The sequence below is a fragment of the Rhincodon typus genome, chromosome 34 (genome assembly GCF_021869965.1).
Source record: "Rhincodon typus isolate 14 chromosome 34, sRhiTyp1.1, whole genome shotgun sequence".
NCBI lineage: Eukaryota > Metazoa > Chordata > Chondrichthyes > Orectolobiformes > Rhincodontidae > Rhincodon > Rhincodon typus.
The window spans coordinates 12962251-12981596 of record NC_063365.1 but is presented as its reverse complement, the minus strand read 5'-3'; the positions used below and the strand labels follow the sequence as shown (position 1 = coordinate 12981596).

Sequence of the window (19346 nt, the reverse complement as noted above, 5' to 3'; positions counted from 1 at the left end):
CTTCCTTTTTCTTCTTGGCTAGTCTCACAATTTCACCTGTCATCCATGGTTCCCTAATCTTGCCCTTTCTATCCCTCATTTTCACAGGAACATGTCTGTCCTGCACTCTAATCAATCTCTCTTTAAAAGCCTCCCACATATCAAATGTGGATTTACCCTCAAACAGCTGCTCCCAATCCACATTCCCCAGCTCCTGCCGAATTTTGCTATAGTTGGCCTTCCCCCAATTTAGCACTCTTCCTTTAGGACCACTAAAGGACCACTAATTCATGGAACCTTATAATAGTAAAGGTGTTATTCGGACAATCATATTTGTGGGGGCTCTTTGAAAAAGTTTAGTGCTACAGCCCAGCATTTTTCAAATTTGTTCAATACAAATACATTTCCAATTTCTCTGGAATCTCATGCACCATTTTTTTGCTAATTATTTTAACTTTATGACCTCTACATTCCAACTCACTTACCTAGGGAAACGAATTCCCCTCAACCTTTCCTGCTCTAAGGTCTACAATCCCAATTCTCCCAATTCCCTGTACAACTAAAGTCTATCTTGCCCAGTATCGTCATGGCAACAACCTCTTGTATCCTCTCCAAGGCTTTGTCATAGTTTCTAAAATATGGAGCCCAACACTGTGCACAATACTCCAGCCTAGGCTTAACCAATCACTGGTAAAGGTTTAACATGGCTTTGTTGTTTTCGGATGAAAAGCGCACTGCCCCAATTTACAAAGCTACGTAGTCCATACATTTTCTTGACTCCTTACCAGCTTGTCCTGCTCCATTCAAGTATTTGTCCATGTCCACCCTCAAGGTCACTCTGCTCTTCAAAAATTCATCATAAAAGTCAAACTCCATTTAGATTCTGGGGTCTGGTAGCATCTATAGAGGGAGAAGCAGTCCAGTCAACATTTTGAGTCCGCTATGACCCTGCTTTGAGACTTCAGTTCCAAAGAAGAGTCATTTTGGATTCAAAACGTTAACTTTGCTTCTCTCTCTACAGATATGCTGAACTTTGCCAGACTGTTTGTAGTTCAGATCACCAGCATCTGCTGTAAGTTGCTTCCATTTCGATTATATTGCCTATTAGTGAAGTTGCTGCCAATATGCATTAAATTGCACCAATTCTAGTCTGCCTAAACTTCATAATTGTGATGAACAAGTGGTAATTTTTTAAGATATATTTTTCTAACATCAACAATATACTTGAAGTGTAGTTACCAGCTGTATAAATAAAATGATCCCTTTGGAGTATTTGTACCTCAGTCTATGTCCAATAAGAATATAGAAGTGAAAACCAAAAAAAAGTCTTGCAGTTAATATTAAACACAATTATTTCCTGGAGAAAATAGTTAATGTGCAAAGGATAAGTTGTGGACACATTTGATGATGAATTTATGTAATAATGTGAAATATTTAAATATGTTTTGCATTCATTGGAATCTTTAACGTTAATCATTACGGAAATTTGCCATACCTGATTAGAACGATGCAACCACCTATGTTTAGATCACTGAATTTACATAATGGAAATGAATAGAAATTAGGCTAGCTATGCATTTCTCTAAATTTTAGAATGGCAATTAATAACATAAAACAACAATAGTAGTTTGTTAGGCACTGGCTGCACATTCACATTTTGACATCAGTTTATAAATGCGTAATATATTTAGACAACAGCCTGGCTTCATTCCGTGGTTATATCAGTACAAATTCAGCTGAAATCCAGAATATTAAAAAAGTATAATTTGTACATGTGTTGTGTTGCAATGCTTTGTGCGGGTTTGTGTCCATTTCTAGAAACCATTTTCACACATGTAAATTTTAAACTAAGGTGATTCGGTGCCTCCAGGGAAATTCCATATATACGCAAAATAAATACACAATTTGTCATGTTCTCAGGGCTTGAAACCATAAGAGAAAGTATTGCCTTGTTACTGTAAATACATTATTCGTAAAAGCAAAGTACACAGCAATAATGCCAACAGAAAACTGGGATGGAACTTCAGTGTAAAACTTTTCTATAGATATATAAAAGAAATAACTCTTTCCATGGAACTCAGCAAACTGTCCACTTTTGGATTATAACAAACCACTGAATTTTTCAGTGTTTGCCGCATGCATTTAACTAGAAGATTTATCAAACACTTCATACCACAGGAACAATGGTCATTAGCTCCATCCTTGAAAATAAAGTCAGTGAAACAGCTTCCAGCAGTCTAAATAGCTGATCGGCCTGTCTGTGCAAATCAAAAGGGAAAGTTTGAAAACAAAATCTGCAATAAGTCAAAAACATCTCCACTGATACAAACACACCAGAACCTTCTGCTCCAGCATTCTGACCCTTTTGTCAAACAAACTGGCACAGACCAACAAAACCTCAATTCATCATTACAAATGACAGGTCGGGGAAGTGTTTAGCCAATCCAATCTTTAATTCATTGTAACTACAGGGTTGATTTTAACTCTGATGGGTGTTATACCTGAGGTATACAGGGGAGCAATAAGCCATTCACATGAACTTGTGAATGTAAACCCAGGCCCATACAATTCTAGGCTGTTAGCCTTTCCAACTGCCTCCTGGACCACCAGCCTGCACAACCTGTGCAATTGTCAGTAACTTCTGTGATTTGACTTGAAGCTAGGATGCACCTCTTAAAGTGAGATTGCAAGCCCTGCTTGTGTTTTGCATGCAACAAATCTGGCTGCAGACATGAATATAAAGGCTGACCCTAAAGTTTTGAGACATCCCTGTTCATGTGAATGAGGAGCTAAGGGCTACATCTGTCACCATCAATAGCCTGGGAGGGCCATGATTAATCAGAAGCTCAACTTAAATGGCCAAATAAATATTATGGCTACAGAAGCGAATCGTAACATGGAAATTCTATGACAGTTAGCTTTTTGTGATTCCTCATGGGATGTGGAAATCGTTGATAAGGCCGGCATTTATTGTTCCAAAGTACCTACAGGCTAATTAACAGTCAACCACATTGCTGTGGGTCTGGAGTCATATGTAATCCAGACCAGGTAAGGATGGCAGTTTCCTTCCCTAAAGGGCATGAATGAACCAGACGGGTTTCTATGATCATCATACAACTTGTATACTTTAATTCAAATTCCACTATCTGCCATGGTTGGATTTGAACCTTGGCTCCTAGGGAATTACTCTGGATTACTAGTCCAGTGACAATCTCACTATGTTTTTGTCTCCACGTCACCATACCTTCACTGTCACTGAGTCAGAATCCCAGAACTCCTTCTCTAATAGCGCTGTGGATATACCAACATCCCGTGGCCTATAGTGGTTCAGAACGCAGCTCACTGTCACCTTAAGGACAATCGAAGATGGCAACAAATGCTAGACTTGCCAGTGCCATTTACAACCTTTGACTGAATAACAAAAGGGAAATACTGTTCCTGAGAGGTGGCTGAGGGACTCAGAACCAAATTTCAAAATAGAAAACATTTCAATGACATGACATGAGCAACAAGCTCTAACTCTTCATCTCTCTTCTCCTCTTAGCCCTTCCTTCGGTTCTTATAATTACCACCTGTCTTTCAGCTCTTTGCACCATTCTCTTCTCATATTACGATATTTGTACAACCACTTCTATTCCTCCTTACACACTTCACACCACACAATTCCTTTTACAATTATCACCTCCCAATCATTGTTCTAAATGATTTCTTCTATACTTATAGCATTTTTACTGAATGAACAAAACCCCACATATGACCATTTGTTTTCTCAACACACATTCTTTGTGCAGGCAAAGACTCACGTAATGGTAGGGATAGGGGAAGTATTAGTGGAGTAGATCCCAATGTCATTGACCTGATTCGGACAGCAGAAAGTACTTGAGGTCAGTGGATCCAGCCTTAGTATGAGCATCGGAGAATATAGTGTCATACCCAATTTGCTCCTTCCGTTCATCTCAGGTCCCACATATCAAAATAAGCAACTTTAACCTGTATGCTCCAGACTGTTACCTGATCCTGTGCAGCTTTTCTCTTGACAATTCTTCTCCTATCTCTTGACCTTTTAGAGCCTTCCCAAAACGAAGGCCCATAAAGAAGAGCAGACCATGGAAGAAGACAATCTCTCTCTGAGGAGAGACGCCATGAGACACTTCAGCCCTCATAGGCACTGGCTCCATGTGGATTAGATTACAAGGTAGAGGGGATTGGAGGAACACTCAGAAGAATGGGCAGCGGAAGCAACCAGTCACAGAGACAGCAAAGAAGTTCTGCTGGAGGGCAAAGTCATCTCCTAACTCTCCTGAGAATGACAAGAGATTGGGACATTCAGAATCTAGCCATGAATTGAAATTTTCAAGACACATACACAGTCAAATCCACAAGTGTTGGAACTGTATCAGGAAGTCTCATCCACATAGCTGAATGTGTGGAAAGGTCTGACTCTCTTTCCATCTTGCTTGGCATCACCGTGGAGACAATGATGCAAGGTGTGGTGTGAAGAGAGGAAAGTAAGAAGTCAATATGAAAATAGAACATGCTGGAAAAACTTAGCTGATCTGTCAGCAGCTGTGGAGAGAGAAACAGTTACTGCTTCAAATCCGATGTGACTACTCTTCAAAATGTTGGAATGAACAAGGGAGGTGTCTATGTGCCTTCGCATTTGTAGGTTGAAACTCCAAGGATATTACAATGGGACCAGCATAGCAGAAGTCCATGCTAACATGATATGTAGTTTTGGTGACACAGAAATGACTGCAGTCTCTGGGCTAAAGAAAGGAGAGAATGGTGGATGGATGAATAGGGTCTTTGGGGACCTCAATTAATTTCAACCAACTACTCTCCTTCAGACAATCGAGAGATGTTAAGCCCAGCCCAAAGGCAGGACCACAAATGAAACGACAGTCTCATTCATTGATCTTATTCAGGGTGTCAGCACATCTGTATACAGATGTTCCCAATTCCCAAACCCATGCCCGTCTCCATTACCTACCATTTTGCCAGACTGTAGCAGGTTCATGTAGGTTTCAGCACCAAAAGCTGACTGGCCGTAAGCATCTCTAGCATCTACATATGAGCGACCTTCCATAACTTGGTTAAGACTCAGAGGTAAACACCTAAGTTAAGTCCAAAAGGTGATGCATAACCTGTAGGTCCTGTATCCTATATACAGAGCTACACACAGACAGCACAGCACACAGACAGTGCAGCACCCCCTACTTCCTGGTCACCTGTTGTATTCTGAAACAACAGCTTTCTCTGATCTTTCAAATCTTTCTCCATCCCAAACTAAGAGGAGCTCCACAGGGGTGCAGGGACCTGACTGTAGGATTGTAATGCCGCATAAAGTGTAGAGGTCACAATCTGGAAGCTGGAAATGCTCCTGGCAAATCAGGCAGCAAGAGATCCTATGATCCAGTGAACAGGATACAAGAGCTGACTTTTATAGTGTTTCAGGATATCTCAGAGACCAACAGTCTTCCCGATCTTGCCAGCTACCTAAAAACCTGCAGAACGTCTACAAATCAGAGTTAAAATGCCTTCACTGTATTGAATTGAAAGCTACCTCTTGCGGTTTCTGAACACAACAGGTCAGAAAACACACACGTGCCACAATAAGCAAGTCTGGCTCTTGCTGTATTGTTCACTCGCAGTGACTAATTTGGTGAATGCCCTCCCTTTAGAACTATCATTCTATTTGTTTGTACCATACTTTCTTTCTGTCTCTATAAATCAAGTTCTACTTGATCTGGTAGTCAACTGTTAACTCCTGAAATTCTCTTTGTTGCTTCTGCACAACATACTTCCATTCAATTAACCTGTTGGAAAACATATCTTGAACCCATAGATTTATTTCCTTTACTTCTCAGCTGTGCTTTCCTACATGAGGAGTTATGAACACTCTGAATGCTTGTATACTTTATTCCTCTTCATCATTAATTGTTAACCACTGACATCCTATTACACTCCAATTTTCAGTTGTCATAACACCCTTGAGTTCAATCGTACAGCCTCTACTGTTCATTTACATGCGTCTTTTCTGTTCAGGATAATTTTAATTTCATCGCTATTAATTTTCTATCCTGTTAGTCTTTTTTTTCCCGCTCTCTTCCTCTTTACTTGTTTGTCACTGTGGCAATACTGGGGCCAATCCAGTTCAGACGGAATTTTTAGTAAAGTCTTAAGATCTAATACCTCTGTTAATGCCTCTGACATATCTATTTCTATCGAACGGTTCCAGCAATGGAGAGCCAGAAATCATTGTGAGATCACTACAATTGAAGTTTACACTTCAGCCTAAAGACATTCCCTCAGATTTCATTTTTCAGACCACCATGTCTTTGAGCACAGCCTCCTATGAATGAGATGGCAGCCTCCAACTGATGTGAGAATAATGAACCCAACTTTCCGCAATTCATCCAAATTTGAGAATGATGTCAAAAACTGTGTCCAACCACTAAGTGAACAAACAGTAAAGACAGCGCTTTAAAGTTTCAAGTTCCAAAAAGGAGTTAAATCCAAGCCTAGAGTAATGGACTGGACAGTACAGAATTGTGTACAAGTTTGTAAAGTGTAAGGATGTACAATATTCTATGAAGTAATCTATACTGAGTTTTAACAAGAGTTCAAACTTCAACTGCAAAGTGTAACAGGATGATTCAGGCCTCTTAAGGTCCATGTTAATGAAGTAAAGTTCATTAACTTTATCACCATGAAGTTCTTCATAGAAATATTCAAGTATTAATAGCCTCCAACAGATAGTTGGTTACAATACTTGTCAATTTGAATCATGAATTCTTTTGTTGGTACATAATGTCTAATTTTTCTATTAGAGTTATATATTATTATCTGGAAATTCATCAGGTTACCTCCTATCACCTGCTCTATCATCAGCAAAAGACCATCAGCATTAATGGCAATTTCTGTTAATGTTGCTTTGGAACCAGTTACTGAAAGATGTACAGAATCAGTCTTGATCGATTCTCACTTCAGCTTTTGGGAAATATCCACTCTGAGGTGCTCTCTCCCACTGACACTTGGGAGACCTGAATTCATCTGAAGGAGAATGAAGAACTGTTACCAGTTTGTGCTTTATCACGTGACAGTGCAAAAACATGCTAAGATATCCAAATAGGAACAGGAATGGACAAAACAAACTATCCAAGTAAGTGAGTAAAGACACCAAAACGAAGCATGTATAATTACAATTTATACATATCTACCAATATTTTATTTGTTGAAGCACATCAAATTCTATTTACTTCATTTTCAACAATTACACTTTAAAAACAATTCAAATTTTAACACTGTGCCAGACTCTAAATCATGCTATTATAATTACAGGAATGGAAATAATATCCAAATCAGATTTTACAATTGTAAGTACAGTTACGTTGCTTTTTTGGAATTAAAAGCCTTGCGATAAAAGTTTAAGAACAGTGCCAGCATTGTCAAACCATACAGTATACTGTAAATACAAAATCCATGAAAGAGATACCCCCATATTGCAAGAATCAAGTCCAAAAGAAACTGGAGGATTTGTAACTGAGTCATTTTTTTCTTCCATGCAGGTCGTTCGATAGGGTTCAAGGCACTCTGCCCATAGTAGAAATACAGGATGACATGAATGAATGAATTAAATGTAAGGAAAGGAGCAATGGCTGGCCATGGGTAGTAATGGTACGTCAGGTCACTAAGAACCAGCATGCTGCAATGATGGTAGACATGTAGGAAGGAGATCTGACGCTTGCGATGTCTTAAGATCATGAAGACCGTGTCAAGCAGCTCCACATTTTTTATTACCCAATACATAAAGTAAGCATGGTACAATTCTGGAAAGAACTCCTTTTGAAATATGGAAGTTGTGATGCTAAGACCACGCAGGAACAGCAGAGTGATGTACAGGCTCATGATGCTACAGGCCATATTATAGACTAATAGGATCTGCAGAACGTAACAAACAGGCATTTACAAGGATTGGTAAGCAGCAACTATTCAAATCACATTCTATTCAACTTAACAAATGACAATGCCTAAGAAAATTGAATTAATTTGGCTTCCAGCAATATAATTATGAAAATACATTTTACGTTGAAGAAAAATTAGACGACTTTTAGATTTGAACCCATGAATTATTTAACCAGAGGCTTTAATGCTTATATTATTTTCCTAACATTGATTGCAACTGTCCTTCCCAGCACAACTCACTCACTTTCTCCAGCAGTGTAGCTGTAATCTTTAACTTGAGGTGACTGGGTGTCACCAAGGGCTATAACAGGAATCTCAGTATTTACAGGTGTGTGGATTATTCTGTGACTGAGGTACATCCTGTATCTCAATTAGTACACAGCACTATTGAAGCAAGATCCTTACTGCAAAACCTACTCCATTGCCTTGTTATTCAATCATATTAAAAGCTTTTCAAGCAAATTGTTACACTTTTATTACTCTCTGGCTATGAAAAACTTAAAAACTTTAGCATCATTACAAATGGCGGTATGAAAATTTAACAACTGGAGGAAGGGATTGTGTTCATAGCTTTATTAATTGTAAAGAATAAGGCACAGTGGCTCAGTGGTTAGCACTGCTGCCTCACAGCGCCAGGAACCAGGGTTCGATTTCATCCTTGAGTGACTGTCTGTATGGAGTTTGGAGTTCTCCCCGTGTCTGCATGGGTTTCCTCCAGGTGCTCTGATTTCCTCCCACAGTCCAAAGGTGTGCAGGTTAGGTGGATTGGCCATGCTAAATTGACCATTGTGTGCAGGCTAAGTGCATTAGCTGTGGGAAATAAAGGGTTGCAGGGATAAGGTAGGGGGTGGGTCTGAGTGGGATGCTCTTCAGAGGGTTAGTGTGGACTTGATAGGCTGAATGGCCTGCTTCTACAGTGTAGGGACTCTATAAAAAGCATAGAGAAGCTACGAGTGCTCTTCTTCGAGCAGATTCATGAAATGTGGCCAAAATTAAGACAGAAACAGTTTCTACTGGCAAGAAAGACTCAGCAACCAAACGATACATGCTTCTTTTTGGTGCCTTTACTCACTTAATTAGGATAGTTTGTTTTGTTCCTTCCTATTAAATCCTTTGAAAAATTGACAATCAAGCCAGCAGAGTTAGGAAAAATGTCTTTTTGTACAAATTATGCCGTGTGCTCTGGGATGGCAGCACTGTTGTATGAAGAGACTGAATAGTTAGGACAGATTCAAGGGCATTTGGAAGAATTGGGCAGTGTAGGGAGACATCTTGTAGAAACCTATAAAATCCTAAGAGGATTAGACAGGGTAAACACAGGAAGGATGTTGCTAATGACCAGGAAGTGCAGAACCAGGGGTCACAGTGTAAGGATATGCCATTAGGACTGAGATGAGGAGAAATTTTATCTCCCAGAGAGTGGTGAGTTTGTGGAACTCTCTGCCACAGTAAGTGCTTGAGGACAAAACATTAAATGTTTTCAAGAAGGAGTTAGAAATCGTTCTTCTGGCTAAAGCAATCAAAGGGCATGAGGAGAAAGCAGGAACAGTTATGGAGCTGGATGATCAGCCGTGAACATGGTGAATAGCAGTGTAGACTCAAAGGGCCGAATAGCCTATTCCTGCTCCTATTTTCTATGTTTCTGCCTGAAAGGGTGATGGAACCAGAATCAATAGCAACTTTCAAATAGGATATTACTTGAAATGGAAAAAATGGTAAGATAAGGCAATGAATAGTTGGCTGTTTGAACAAGCTGACCAAAACACTGAGAGGTGAATCACCATCCTTTGTTTTGCATGACTCCATGAATCAAACTTAAAAGAAATATAATACATGCACACATTGACTATGAATTATTTACGCTAGGCAACTCCTTTTTGATATGCTGCCATGACCAGTCATGTCTCCATGTGTTTAATGAATGCCTTCGATAAATTCAGAAATGAAAAGTTTCAAATATTTAATCCATTTAATAACTTAAAAATATGGCAGCAGCAACCCGGTAGTACAATACACTTATGCAAAAAGTGTCAGAATTTAGGATGGTACATTCACTCAGCAATGCCACAAATACCAATCCCAGTTCAGTGATCCAGGAGGAATAAGCAAAACTCTCACACTTTCTGCAAAAAGAGAGAATAAGCGGCAGCATGGTGGCTCAGTGGTTGGCACCGGTGTCTCACAGCACCAGGGACTGGGGATCGATTCCACCATCGGGTGACAGTGTGTGTGAAGTTTGCGAAGTGTGTGAAATTCTCCCCGTGTCTGTGTGGGTTCCTCCCACAGTCCAAAGATGTGCAGTTTAGGTGGATTGGCCATGCTAAATTGCCCCATAGTGTCCAGGGATGTGCTGGCTAGATGTATTAGCCATGAGAAATGCAAGGTTACAGAGATAGGGTAGAGGGGTAGGTCTGGGTGGGATGCTCTTCAGAGGATCAGTGTCGACTTGATGGGCCAAATGGCCTGCTTCCACACTGTAGGGATTCTATGATTGTAAGAAACAGCAGCTGAGTTAATTCATTCTCATCCATTCAGTAATATTATGTTACAGTGTGATGTGTAATTTGGGGGCATGCTGTATCTCGTTTGGGGAATGATTGACAATCCCCTCTGATTTTAGGCACATTCCTTAAAAGCAAACTGGGTGCTCTCAACTTTCCACCTGAAACTGATTTTTGAACACAGAAAGATATAGAGAGGGCAGCACAGACGCCTCAGCCTGCAACACACTGCCTGTTCCCACTATACTCAATAATAATCAGAATTATGATCTTGGAGGAAAATTGTCCGGTTGCGGGGAGCAGTAGTGGGTGACAAGAGGCCGTGATGAAAAATGTACATTTCTTCAAAGCTGCAAAAGTCTTTAAGTGCTTTTGGAGTTTAAAAAAAAATACTTTTATCTGCCCAGGCTCAGAATGCAATCAACAGATTTCACCTCCATGTGACAGCAGCACTAAGTACAAGATGCTAAGCTTGCCTTGAAGTCACATCACATGTGCTGACTGTACACAGGCATCTGAATTGAGGGACAGATATTACATGGTGACTGCACTACAATACAAGAAGCAACTTTCAGCTGGTAATATCCAGCTGACAAATAAACTCAATTTTAAAAAAGCAATAATCTGCTCAGGTAAATATCTTATTGTCCTGCTGATTAAATCAGGTCAACTTGTATAGTACTGAAATCAACTACACCAGACATGTTGTCAGGGTGTTCTTAATTAATATTTAGTTAAGTTGGCATTTTACCCCTCAAAAATGTGTGTCACTGCTCTCTCTAATTTCCACAAACCTCCAGCACATGATAGTGTTTCAATTAATTTGGGGTGATCCATATTTTCCATATCTGACGAGAATTCCTGTGTAGAGAAGGCTGGTTTTTTAATCTTTTTCTTACCACCAGACAAGGTCACAGTGACCTCCAAATAACAACAATAATGCAACCTCCTGTAATACCATATCCATTACAGAGAAAGAGAGAATCGGGGTAATAAATTAGGCCTCTCTTGGGATTGCAGCAGCTGTCAAGAAGCAACATCCAGAAAACAGCAGATATACAGCAGCAATGGACATTTTAAAACATCAAAGCTTGTGGCTACAATGTGATCACAGTAAGGATTTACACAGCCTCTTCCTCGTACTTGAAGTAACTTTGCATCCAAAATTAATAAACTTTCACGAACCTCAGTTGGAAAGTTGTATTCACCAAATGCCATCAAGGGCATGCCTGTTAGTGAAACCAGTTTTTATCACAGTGAATGGCATTTGCATTGCATGTGAACCCTGTCCATTTCAATAAAATCTACGCCTCAAAATGACTATGAGATTTGAGTTAAGATTAGATTCAGAAGTATGTAATTCCATGTTGCTTTTGACCCACATTGTCTACGAGTGGCTAAAAATCAAGAGGTGCCATAAGCAAGTAATTACATCTGTAACTCACACCCTTGCCATTTCTGATAACAAGCAGGGTCATTTATTTGTTTTGCCCTCATTTCCTATAGTGAAAGGCTTAGCAGCACTGCATCAAAGTGAGATGACTGACCCAGAAAGAAGGTCACTGTTAATGGAGAACAATGGAAATCGGATATCTCAAATACAGTAGACCAAAAATCTTCTAATGTCACTGGTCTGATACAGCAAAATTTACTGCATAAATACAGATCAACTTTTCAGGGATATTATTCACAGCAGTTACAAGATAATAAAGTAACTTGTATAGATTATAGTAAGACGACATTTAACCTGCAATATTTTGTTCAGAATCAAAGCACCACAGCCGAGAAATTGTGTATAAGCCCTTAACACATTCATTTGACATTTGTTTGTGCACTATTTAACAGAGGCATTAACCTATTCTTATTTGAAATAAGCTGTTAAATTGGATAAAGCAATGCTACATTAAGTGTTCACATGCTAGTATTGTGCACAATAATTTCTCAACTCACAGAATCCAAAATGTAATATTTGCCTTTTGAAATTAAGAGTTCATAAAATTTGTGGGGATAAATATTCAAATTGACACTGTTACAGCTAAGTGTTTAATTAAAAAGGTACAATTAATGTTGGAAATTGATGTTATCAATTATTAATGATTTCGTATTAATAATTAATCCTAAAATGGTTAATAAATTGGGTACGATTCTCATTGAGAAACTCTAGCCTTCTGGTTTCCTGGGAGCTCCCTCTCTTCTACAACACTCGACTTCCCTATAGTTTGGTGCATACACAAATTATAGAACCTGCTCCGGTTGTCCCTGACTTTAATGGGAAGAACCAACTGTATCTTAGAGTGAAATGGGGTTAGAGATCAGGGATAATTGGACCAGGCCTTGCAGATTTAACTCAGTTGCTTGCTTAGACTCTCATATTCCACCCTTACTTGTATGCTGATGGTAGAAATTCCAATGGCTATATCTATAGTGGAAACTTCCTATGCAATCTTAACAGACTCAAATCATATCCTCCTGCCAGTGGTAGCATTTAGGTGCCTCTGTTGGGTGGAGTGCATAATTACAGCCTGATGTTTTGTTCTGAATGTGGAATTAATAAGGGAGTAACATTCACAGGATGTCCATGCAGTTTTAACAGTTTCAATACATTACAGAAATGTAATTTATCATGTCACAATAGAACAGTTGCAAAATTAGCATTGTCAGTCTGGCTGTGCGCACACTGGGGACTCCGGCATTGTTTGAGGATCAAGGTATTTACTAATAGTAGTTGGGATTTGCCTGGGTAAAGGTGCTGCTTCTCTGGCAGGTTCCCTTTATGGGGCTGCAAGGGAATTAGGATATTCTGTCCAAATCCTGTCTTTCTTAAAAGGTGGCCTACATATGTATGGGAGGAGTCCAATTTGTGCTCATTGCAGAAAAGACTCCCTGGGCGACCAGATGCCTTTGGAGTTCTATATACATATATTACCCACTTTTGTTTTAAAATAGAACTCATGGCTGTAAGATGCAGCGCTGCAAAATAAAAACTGAAGGAGATTGCCTGGTATTTTCTACAAGAAGAGCCTTTCTATTCTAATAGTAAACCTCAGTGTGGATACAGAATATAAATGTATATATACATTTTATGGAGTCATATAATATCACCACCTCTTCAATTCTAATAGCCACATAGCTGTGCCTCATTAAGTCTAAAACTCGATAAAATCTGATTGAAAGGAAACAATATTCACTTAATAATCATCCACAGCTAATAGTAATTCAAACTATGAACTCTGAATAAGTATTTTCAATTAAAAAAGGAATATTAAGTCCTGCTACTGCAACCGTAAAATCATTATAAATTATTCAAATCATAATACTTAGCAACTATGGCTAACCTATCACTAGATTAGACCAAAGTATAGCAGCATCATTCATAAATGTAGTGTGAAATGTCCTTTCAATCAGCAATTTTCTTAAATTGATTTTGTTAAGAAATAGTGCAGATTGGCAGATGATCTTTGTTCCAAAAGCAAAGCACAAATGGAGGACTAATATTTCCAGGTTATCGAAACTTAGATCCAACCAGACTGTTTTTTGGTAGAGAAAAGATGGTGTTCAAGGGACTATTGAAAATAATGTGTTCAAGTGGCAGAGATTCTAACAGCGCACAAGTTGGTTCAGAATTGGAGTCCATCAGAGTTTTGAAGTGGTAGATTTCAGAGATACACATTTCACACAGGAGCTGTTTTTATAAAGGGACAGCGTGTTCGACCCTCACAAGCACGGATTTGTGGAGATCATGTAAAATTGAAATCTTTCCTCAGTAAAACAAGCGCCATGTTACTGGTAGCTATTTATACTGATCCGAATGGCACTCCACAGTTTCATATCAGTTTTGCGAACTTGGATGTGAAATTCAGTTCTGAATGACAATTACACAGGCTTCCAGAGAGAGCAAGTGTTGAGGATCACGAAGACCCTCTTCATTTCACACTTCAGCTGCAGTCTTCTCTTAGCAGAGAGTAGTGCGTTCAGTTCAAAAATATGGAGATGATGTCAGATGTTCCAACACATTTTTAATTCAAGAAAATATTAATTATAATATTTGTTGAGCCCTTCTGAATAATAGATATTTTCTTCTAATCTAGGAGCTCACATCAATATTTTACTAACAATATCTCACATATATGCAACATATTTAATGTTAATTTAACATAAAAGTTTCCAAGATATAATCAGACAGTTACATTATGTCTATTTCCTTCAACTGACAGACCAATATCTTTAATAACCCCTAACCTGCTGATACCACTATGAATTAATGAAAGTATGAATTGTACATTGAAAATAAACTGCATACCCTCGGTATAACTGCATATTTTGCCCTGATTTGTCACTTTTAAGACTTGGGGAAAGTGTCACATCTGCTCAGCCAGACAAAAGCAACCAGGCAAAAGAACTGCAGATGCTGGAAATCAGAAACAAAAACAGAAATTGCTGGAAAAGCTCAGCAGGTCTGGCAGTATTTGTGGAGAAAAATCAGAGTTAATGTCCAGTGACCCTTCTTCAGAACTGTTAGTAGCTAGGAAAGGGTTAGTAGTTATGCAGCAGATGGAATGGAAGTGGGGGAGAGGGGTGTGGAGTAACAATAGGTGGAGACAGAGCCCAGAGAGAGAGAAAAGCAGTTGGAAAGTCAAAAGAAGTGATTTTCCTAGCTACCATCAGTTCTGAAGATGGGTCACTGGACCCGAAACATTAACTGCAATTTCTCTCTTCACGTGCAGCCTGACCTGCTGAGTTTTTCCAGCAATTTCTGTTTTTGCCTTTGTTTCAGAAGAAAGCAAATCTGGATCAGTAATCTCAAAAAGTTAAAGTCAACAGTTCAATCAACAATCAATATTAATGATGTGACATAAAATTACTATGTGCAAAATTGTCACTAAATTCACGTGTCAACCAAAACCTTCATCCACAGATATTTCCCTTTATTCCAGACTTAATACTTAAATTTGCTCCTCAAATGTTTCCCTGACGATCAGGCACAGTATTACAGTGTCTCTCAATCCCCTGCTCTCCTTTGTTTACACAGAAGTGGGTCTGGGTGGGATGCTCTTCAGAGGGTCGGTGTGGACTTGATGGGCTGAATAGCCTGCTTCTACAATGTAGGGATTCTATGACTCACAAAAACCCTTCCTTGGCATAACCCATAGTATTTGATGCCAGGTCCCAAGGCTCTCTGCTCCAGGCAAACTATGTTTGTGCACTGACCCCATAAGATCCTCACAGCACCAGATTCATCCAACAATATCCCACTCCAAGATCTATCCCACCCAACATGCTCCAAATTTTCACTCCAAACAGCCAGAAATCTCAACTGTTACCTCAGCTAACCACACGCACCAACCCCAAACCTGTGCCCATCAAACCCAAGATGGCCTCCACTTTGTCCAAGGCTCTTTGGGATCAAGATGCAAATACAAGGAAGAGTAAGAGAATAAGTGAACAGAAGAGTCAACAACATCACAATGGGAAAAGTGCAGGAGCATAGCACAGCAAAGAGAAGCTAGGGTAAAGATAGTGCCAAAAAGGATAGGAGACAATTAAGAGAAGAGACTTCCTACTTTACCTTTCTTGAGTGTGGACCACAGAAGATCAATATGTTAGAAAAAAACAATAGCTGGCAGGGAATTTACAGCAGTAATTCAATCAGGGAATTTAGCTGACAAAGCCAGAGTGCCTGAGCTTTGTTCCCTGTGTTTACGGTATTACCAAAAATGCTCAATTGAAACACTGGCTTGTAACTAAGTGCCAGCCAAAGAGAAATTGTACTTCATAATCCCAAAACAAATAACCACCATATATGGTTCGGTATACTGCAGCTCTAGCATCCCGTCATGCTGAGCTATGGAGTATCGTGCCATCAGTTTGAGCCTGCACTTTTATCTGACACTGAGTCTCCAATCTGAGTTGATGACTTGCCGTTAGAGAGATGGGGAGAAAATTTTGAAAGGAGAGTCAGCAGAGGATTTTATATGCAGTCAGTTATTGAGTGACAATGACAGAGTCTACAAACAGGTTGCTGCCTACCTCTCTAGCGTGATTCTGGGACAGCAATGGAATAGGAAAAAGAAAAAAACATCTCTTTGTTGGTGTAGATATGCTACTGCAGTCCTTGAAGTGTTATCCTTCCATTAATGCTTGATGGTACTTTGGCACCATGTTACTGTATTTGAATTTCAAATTATTCAAAACACAATCTGAAAACACTGAGCCTTTTGTGTTTTACTCTCAATCTTCACCTTTTTTTTACACATGTAATATTCAACATTCTAATTTTCTGGAACAACATTTATTATAGTGAAATTAACAAATGCACACAAGGCAAGCTGCAGCTCAAATTCTGTATTAAATGGGTGATATTATTCTAAACAGCACATTAGGAATAAATCAAATGTGGCTATTGTTTAGAAAGAAAAGAGAAGAAACACATTGCGACAACATTACTAAAGTCTAAAATTAAACTATTTTTTAAGTGTATGGGAAACAAGGGAGCCATTAGCAATATAACTATGTAACACTGCGTCCAATACTAACTCAGATAATGTATCATATTCTGGTACGCTGCTGAAATCAATAGCCTCGGGAAAAAAGGGATTTCAGACCCAGGCTGAATTTATCAAACAGATTTAGACAAGATGGCCGGTGTCAAATGTTTATACCACTCTGACTACGTTACACTTTCTGTAGTTTACAATCATCTCCCAGCTATTCATAAACATGTAACGTCAGTGACTAGGAAATGACACCAAATTTACTACTTTATTACTTGGCATCTAAAACCATATAAATATGAAAGGAAAAAGAGAGAAATGGGGCAAGACAGAGAAGCAGGAAAGGACATCAGAGAGTCAAGTGTACTGTCAGCAAATGCAGAAAGCAGCTAATAGTTTAGCATATATGCTGCTTCTAAATAAAAACTTAACTCAATTCAGGCTTCAATTTGTACTATAATTTTAGCGAGTAAAATGTTATGATTAGGTTTTTGAGATGAATTCAATCTTTTTGATAATAGCTAACTGTCAATCAAAGATATCAATATCGCTGTCATATGACAGGCTGTTTCGTGGAAGTAGTCTAGTGTTACTTGACAGGACTTCAAATATTATGCACCTGCTGAAAAATCCCAGTGGACTTTTCTGGATCTATGTATTCTGCAGATCAAATGCTTGGGATTAAATTTTACCTTTTATTAATTAAAATACAGTTTGTGTGATTCTTAAGGTTAAAATGCATTTATTAGCTAACACAGGATTAGAAGGATGAATAATTATACACATTTGTTCACACCAGCTGATAAAATGTGGTTTTAACAGTAATGTTAAAATATTTTATACATGTGCACAGGCAGAAACTGCAGTATACCGAACCATATATGTTGGTTATTTGTTCCGGGATTATTAACCACAGTTCCTCTTTGGCTGGCACTTCGTTACAAGCCTGTGTAATTGAGGACTTATTGTGTTGCAATTTTAACCCTTTTTTTATTTTGCTTTTGCTCCCAAGTATGTAGAATTTTGCAGGATCCAGTTCAATTGGTACAATGTCCTGTTTGTCACACCTGAACCTCTGCAAGCCTCAGACGGCATTATAACCATGTAGGACATTCTAATTGAGTCCTACCCAGTCTTGACCTCACACTCAGCCTTTCCACCCAATTGTGGATGAAAGTCATAAAAATAAACTTTGGTTAATTTTTATTTCCTTCACTGTGGGCTTGGAGGCCAACTGGAGGAAACTAACCAACCAATCATACCAGTTCATTCTGCACCAACCTGAACCCATAATACAATGCACCACACTGGATGATATATTTACATATTAAGCCATTGGGAGCATTCTAGGCACATTGTAATGCAATCTTTTTGCATGCTTTTTTTGCTCTGAAATTATACCAGGCACACACAGTATATTCCTACATTACAGCACATAATAACTCATTAGGCTAATACTTGCCCATCCTGAAAGCAACTACAAAGCTTTGTTCAGAGGAGAAAATTTAGATAAAAGTTTTGCGTTGGCAGTTTGCTAAAAGCAAAAAAAAAAGGGGTTTTAATTGATATTAATGCTTCAATTTCCACTCACATTGTTAGCACAAGGCCTTATTTATAATCTACACGAACTCTGCAGCATAATCTGCAATCCATCAACCTCATTAATCCATCAGAATTTGGTTTCGACAGCCAAGGACAAATGATTAAATTGCCACTGTTACTGTAATTAACATGATAACTTTTCTTGGAAAATAAACATATTGTACCAATCTGTATATTAACACACCCTGCCTGTATTTAGCATGTTCTTGCAGATAATTTGTTGCAACAATGTGCAACTGTTACTTAGGAACTCAACACAGCAGCTGATTACAGCTGAATGAGCAATGTGGCAATAAAAACTTAGAAATGAATTAGTGTATTACAGAAACACATGTGTCTTCACAATTAATAAATTCCACTCCATCAAATTGTGATTTAATTATGCATTATGTATGTTAGGCATGAATCATTCATGTGCCTTATTACCCAAGTGGGAAAATAGCAAATAGACAAATCAACAGGATTCAGAACTGCTTTGTGTCAAATATAACAGTGTGAATAATCATCTTTAAACCAAAAACCTACAACTGATAGTAAATCTAATACACATTAAATAAGGTTTATATGAAACTGGTCAAGTTTAAAGGTAATCACTGGCACAGTAAGTAAACATGCAGCAGTAACAGGTCTTACTATGCACCAGTATATAAAAAATGCTCAGACTCTGAATGACTAACTCTGAATATTAGTGCTGCAAAAATGGAAAGCAAACAGCTAACACTGTGCATGAAGAGTAAAAGATGGAAAAGATAAGAGAAAGGAAAGCCTCAATAGAAAAATAGAAAGCAAGATAGGAAAAATAATGTAC

General features: G+C 38.6%; 1 protein-coding gene across 5 annotated transcripts in view; it reads right to left on the bottom strand.

The window, feature by feature from the left end:
* Nucleotides 1-7173: 7173 nt before the first annotated feature.
* LOC109935719 (elongation of very long chain fatty acids protein 5-like) overlaps nucleotides 7174-19346 on the bottom strand; it is a 59788-nt gene continuing 47615 nt past the window's right edge. For 3 of the 5 annotated variants that reach the window (XM_048616365.1, XM_048616366.1, XM_048616367.1), the window contains exon 8: nucleotides 7203-7920. In XM_048616365.1, coding sequence (XP_048472322.1) covers nucleotides 7366-7920 — 555 coding nt within the window. In that variant the 3' untranslated portion in view covers nucleotides 7203-7365. Of the gene's footprint in view, nucleotides 7921-19346 lie in introns of all 5 variants that reach the window. The other 2 variants (XM_048616368.1, XM_048616369.1) reach the window with 1 other exon arrangement.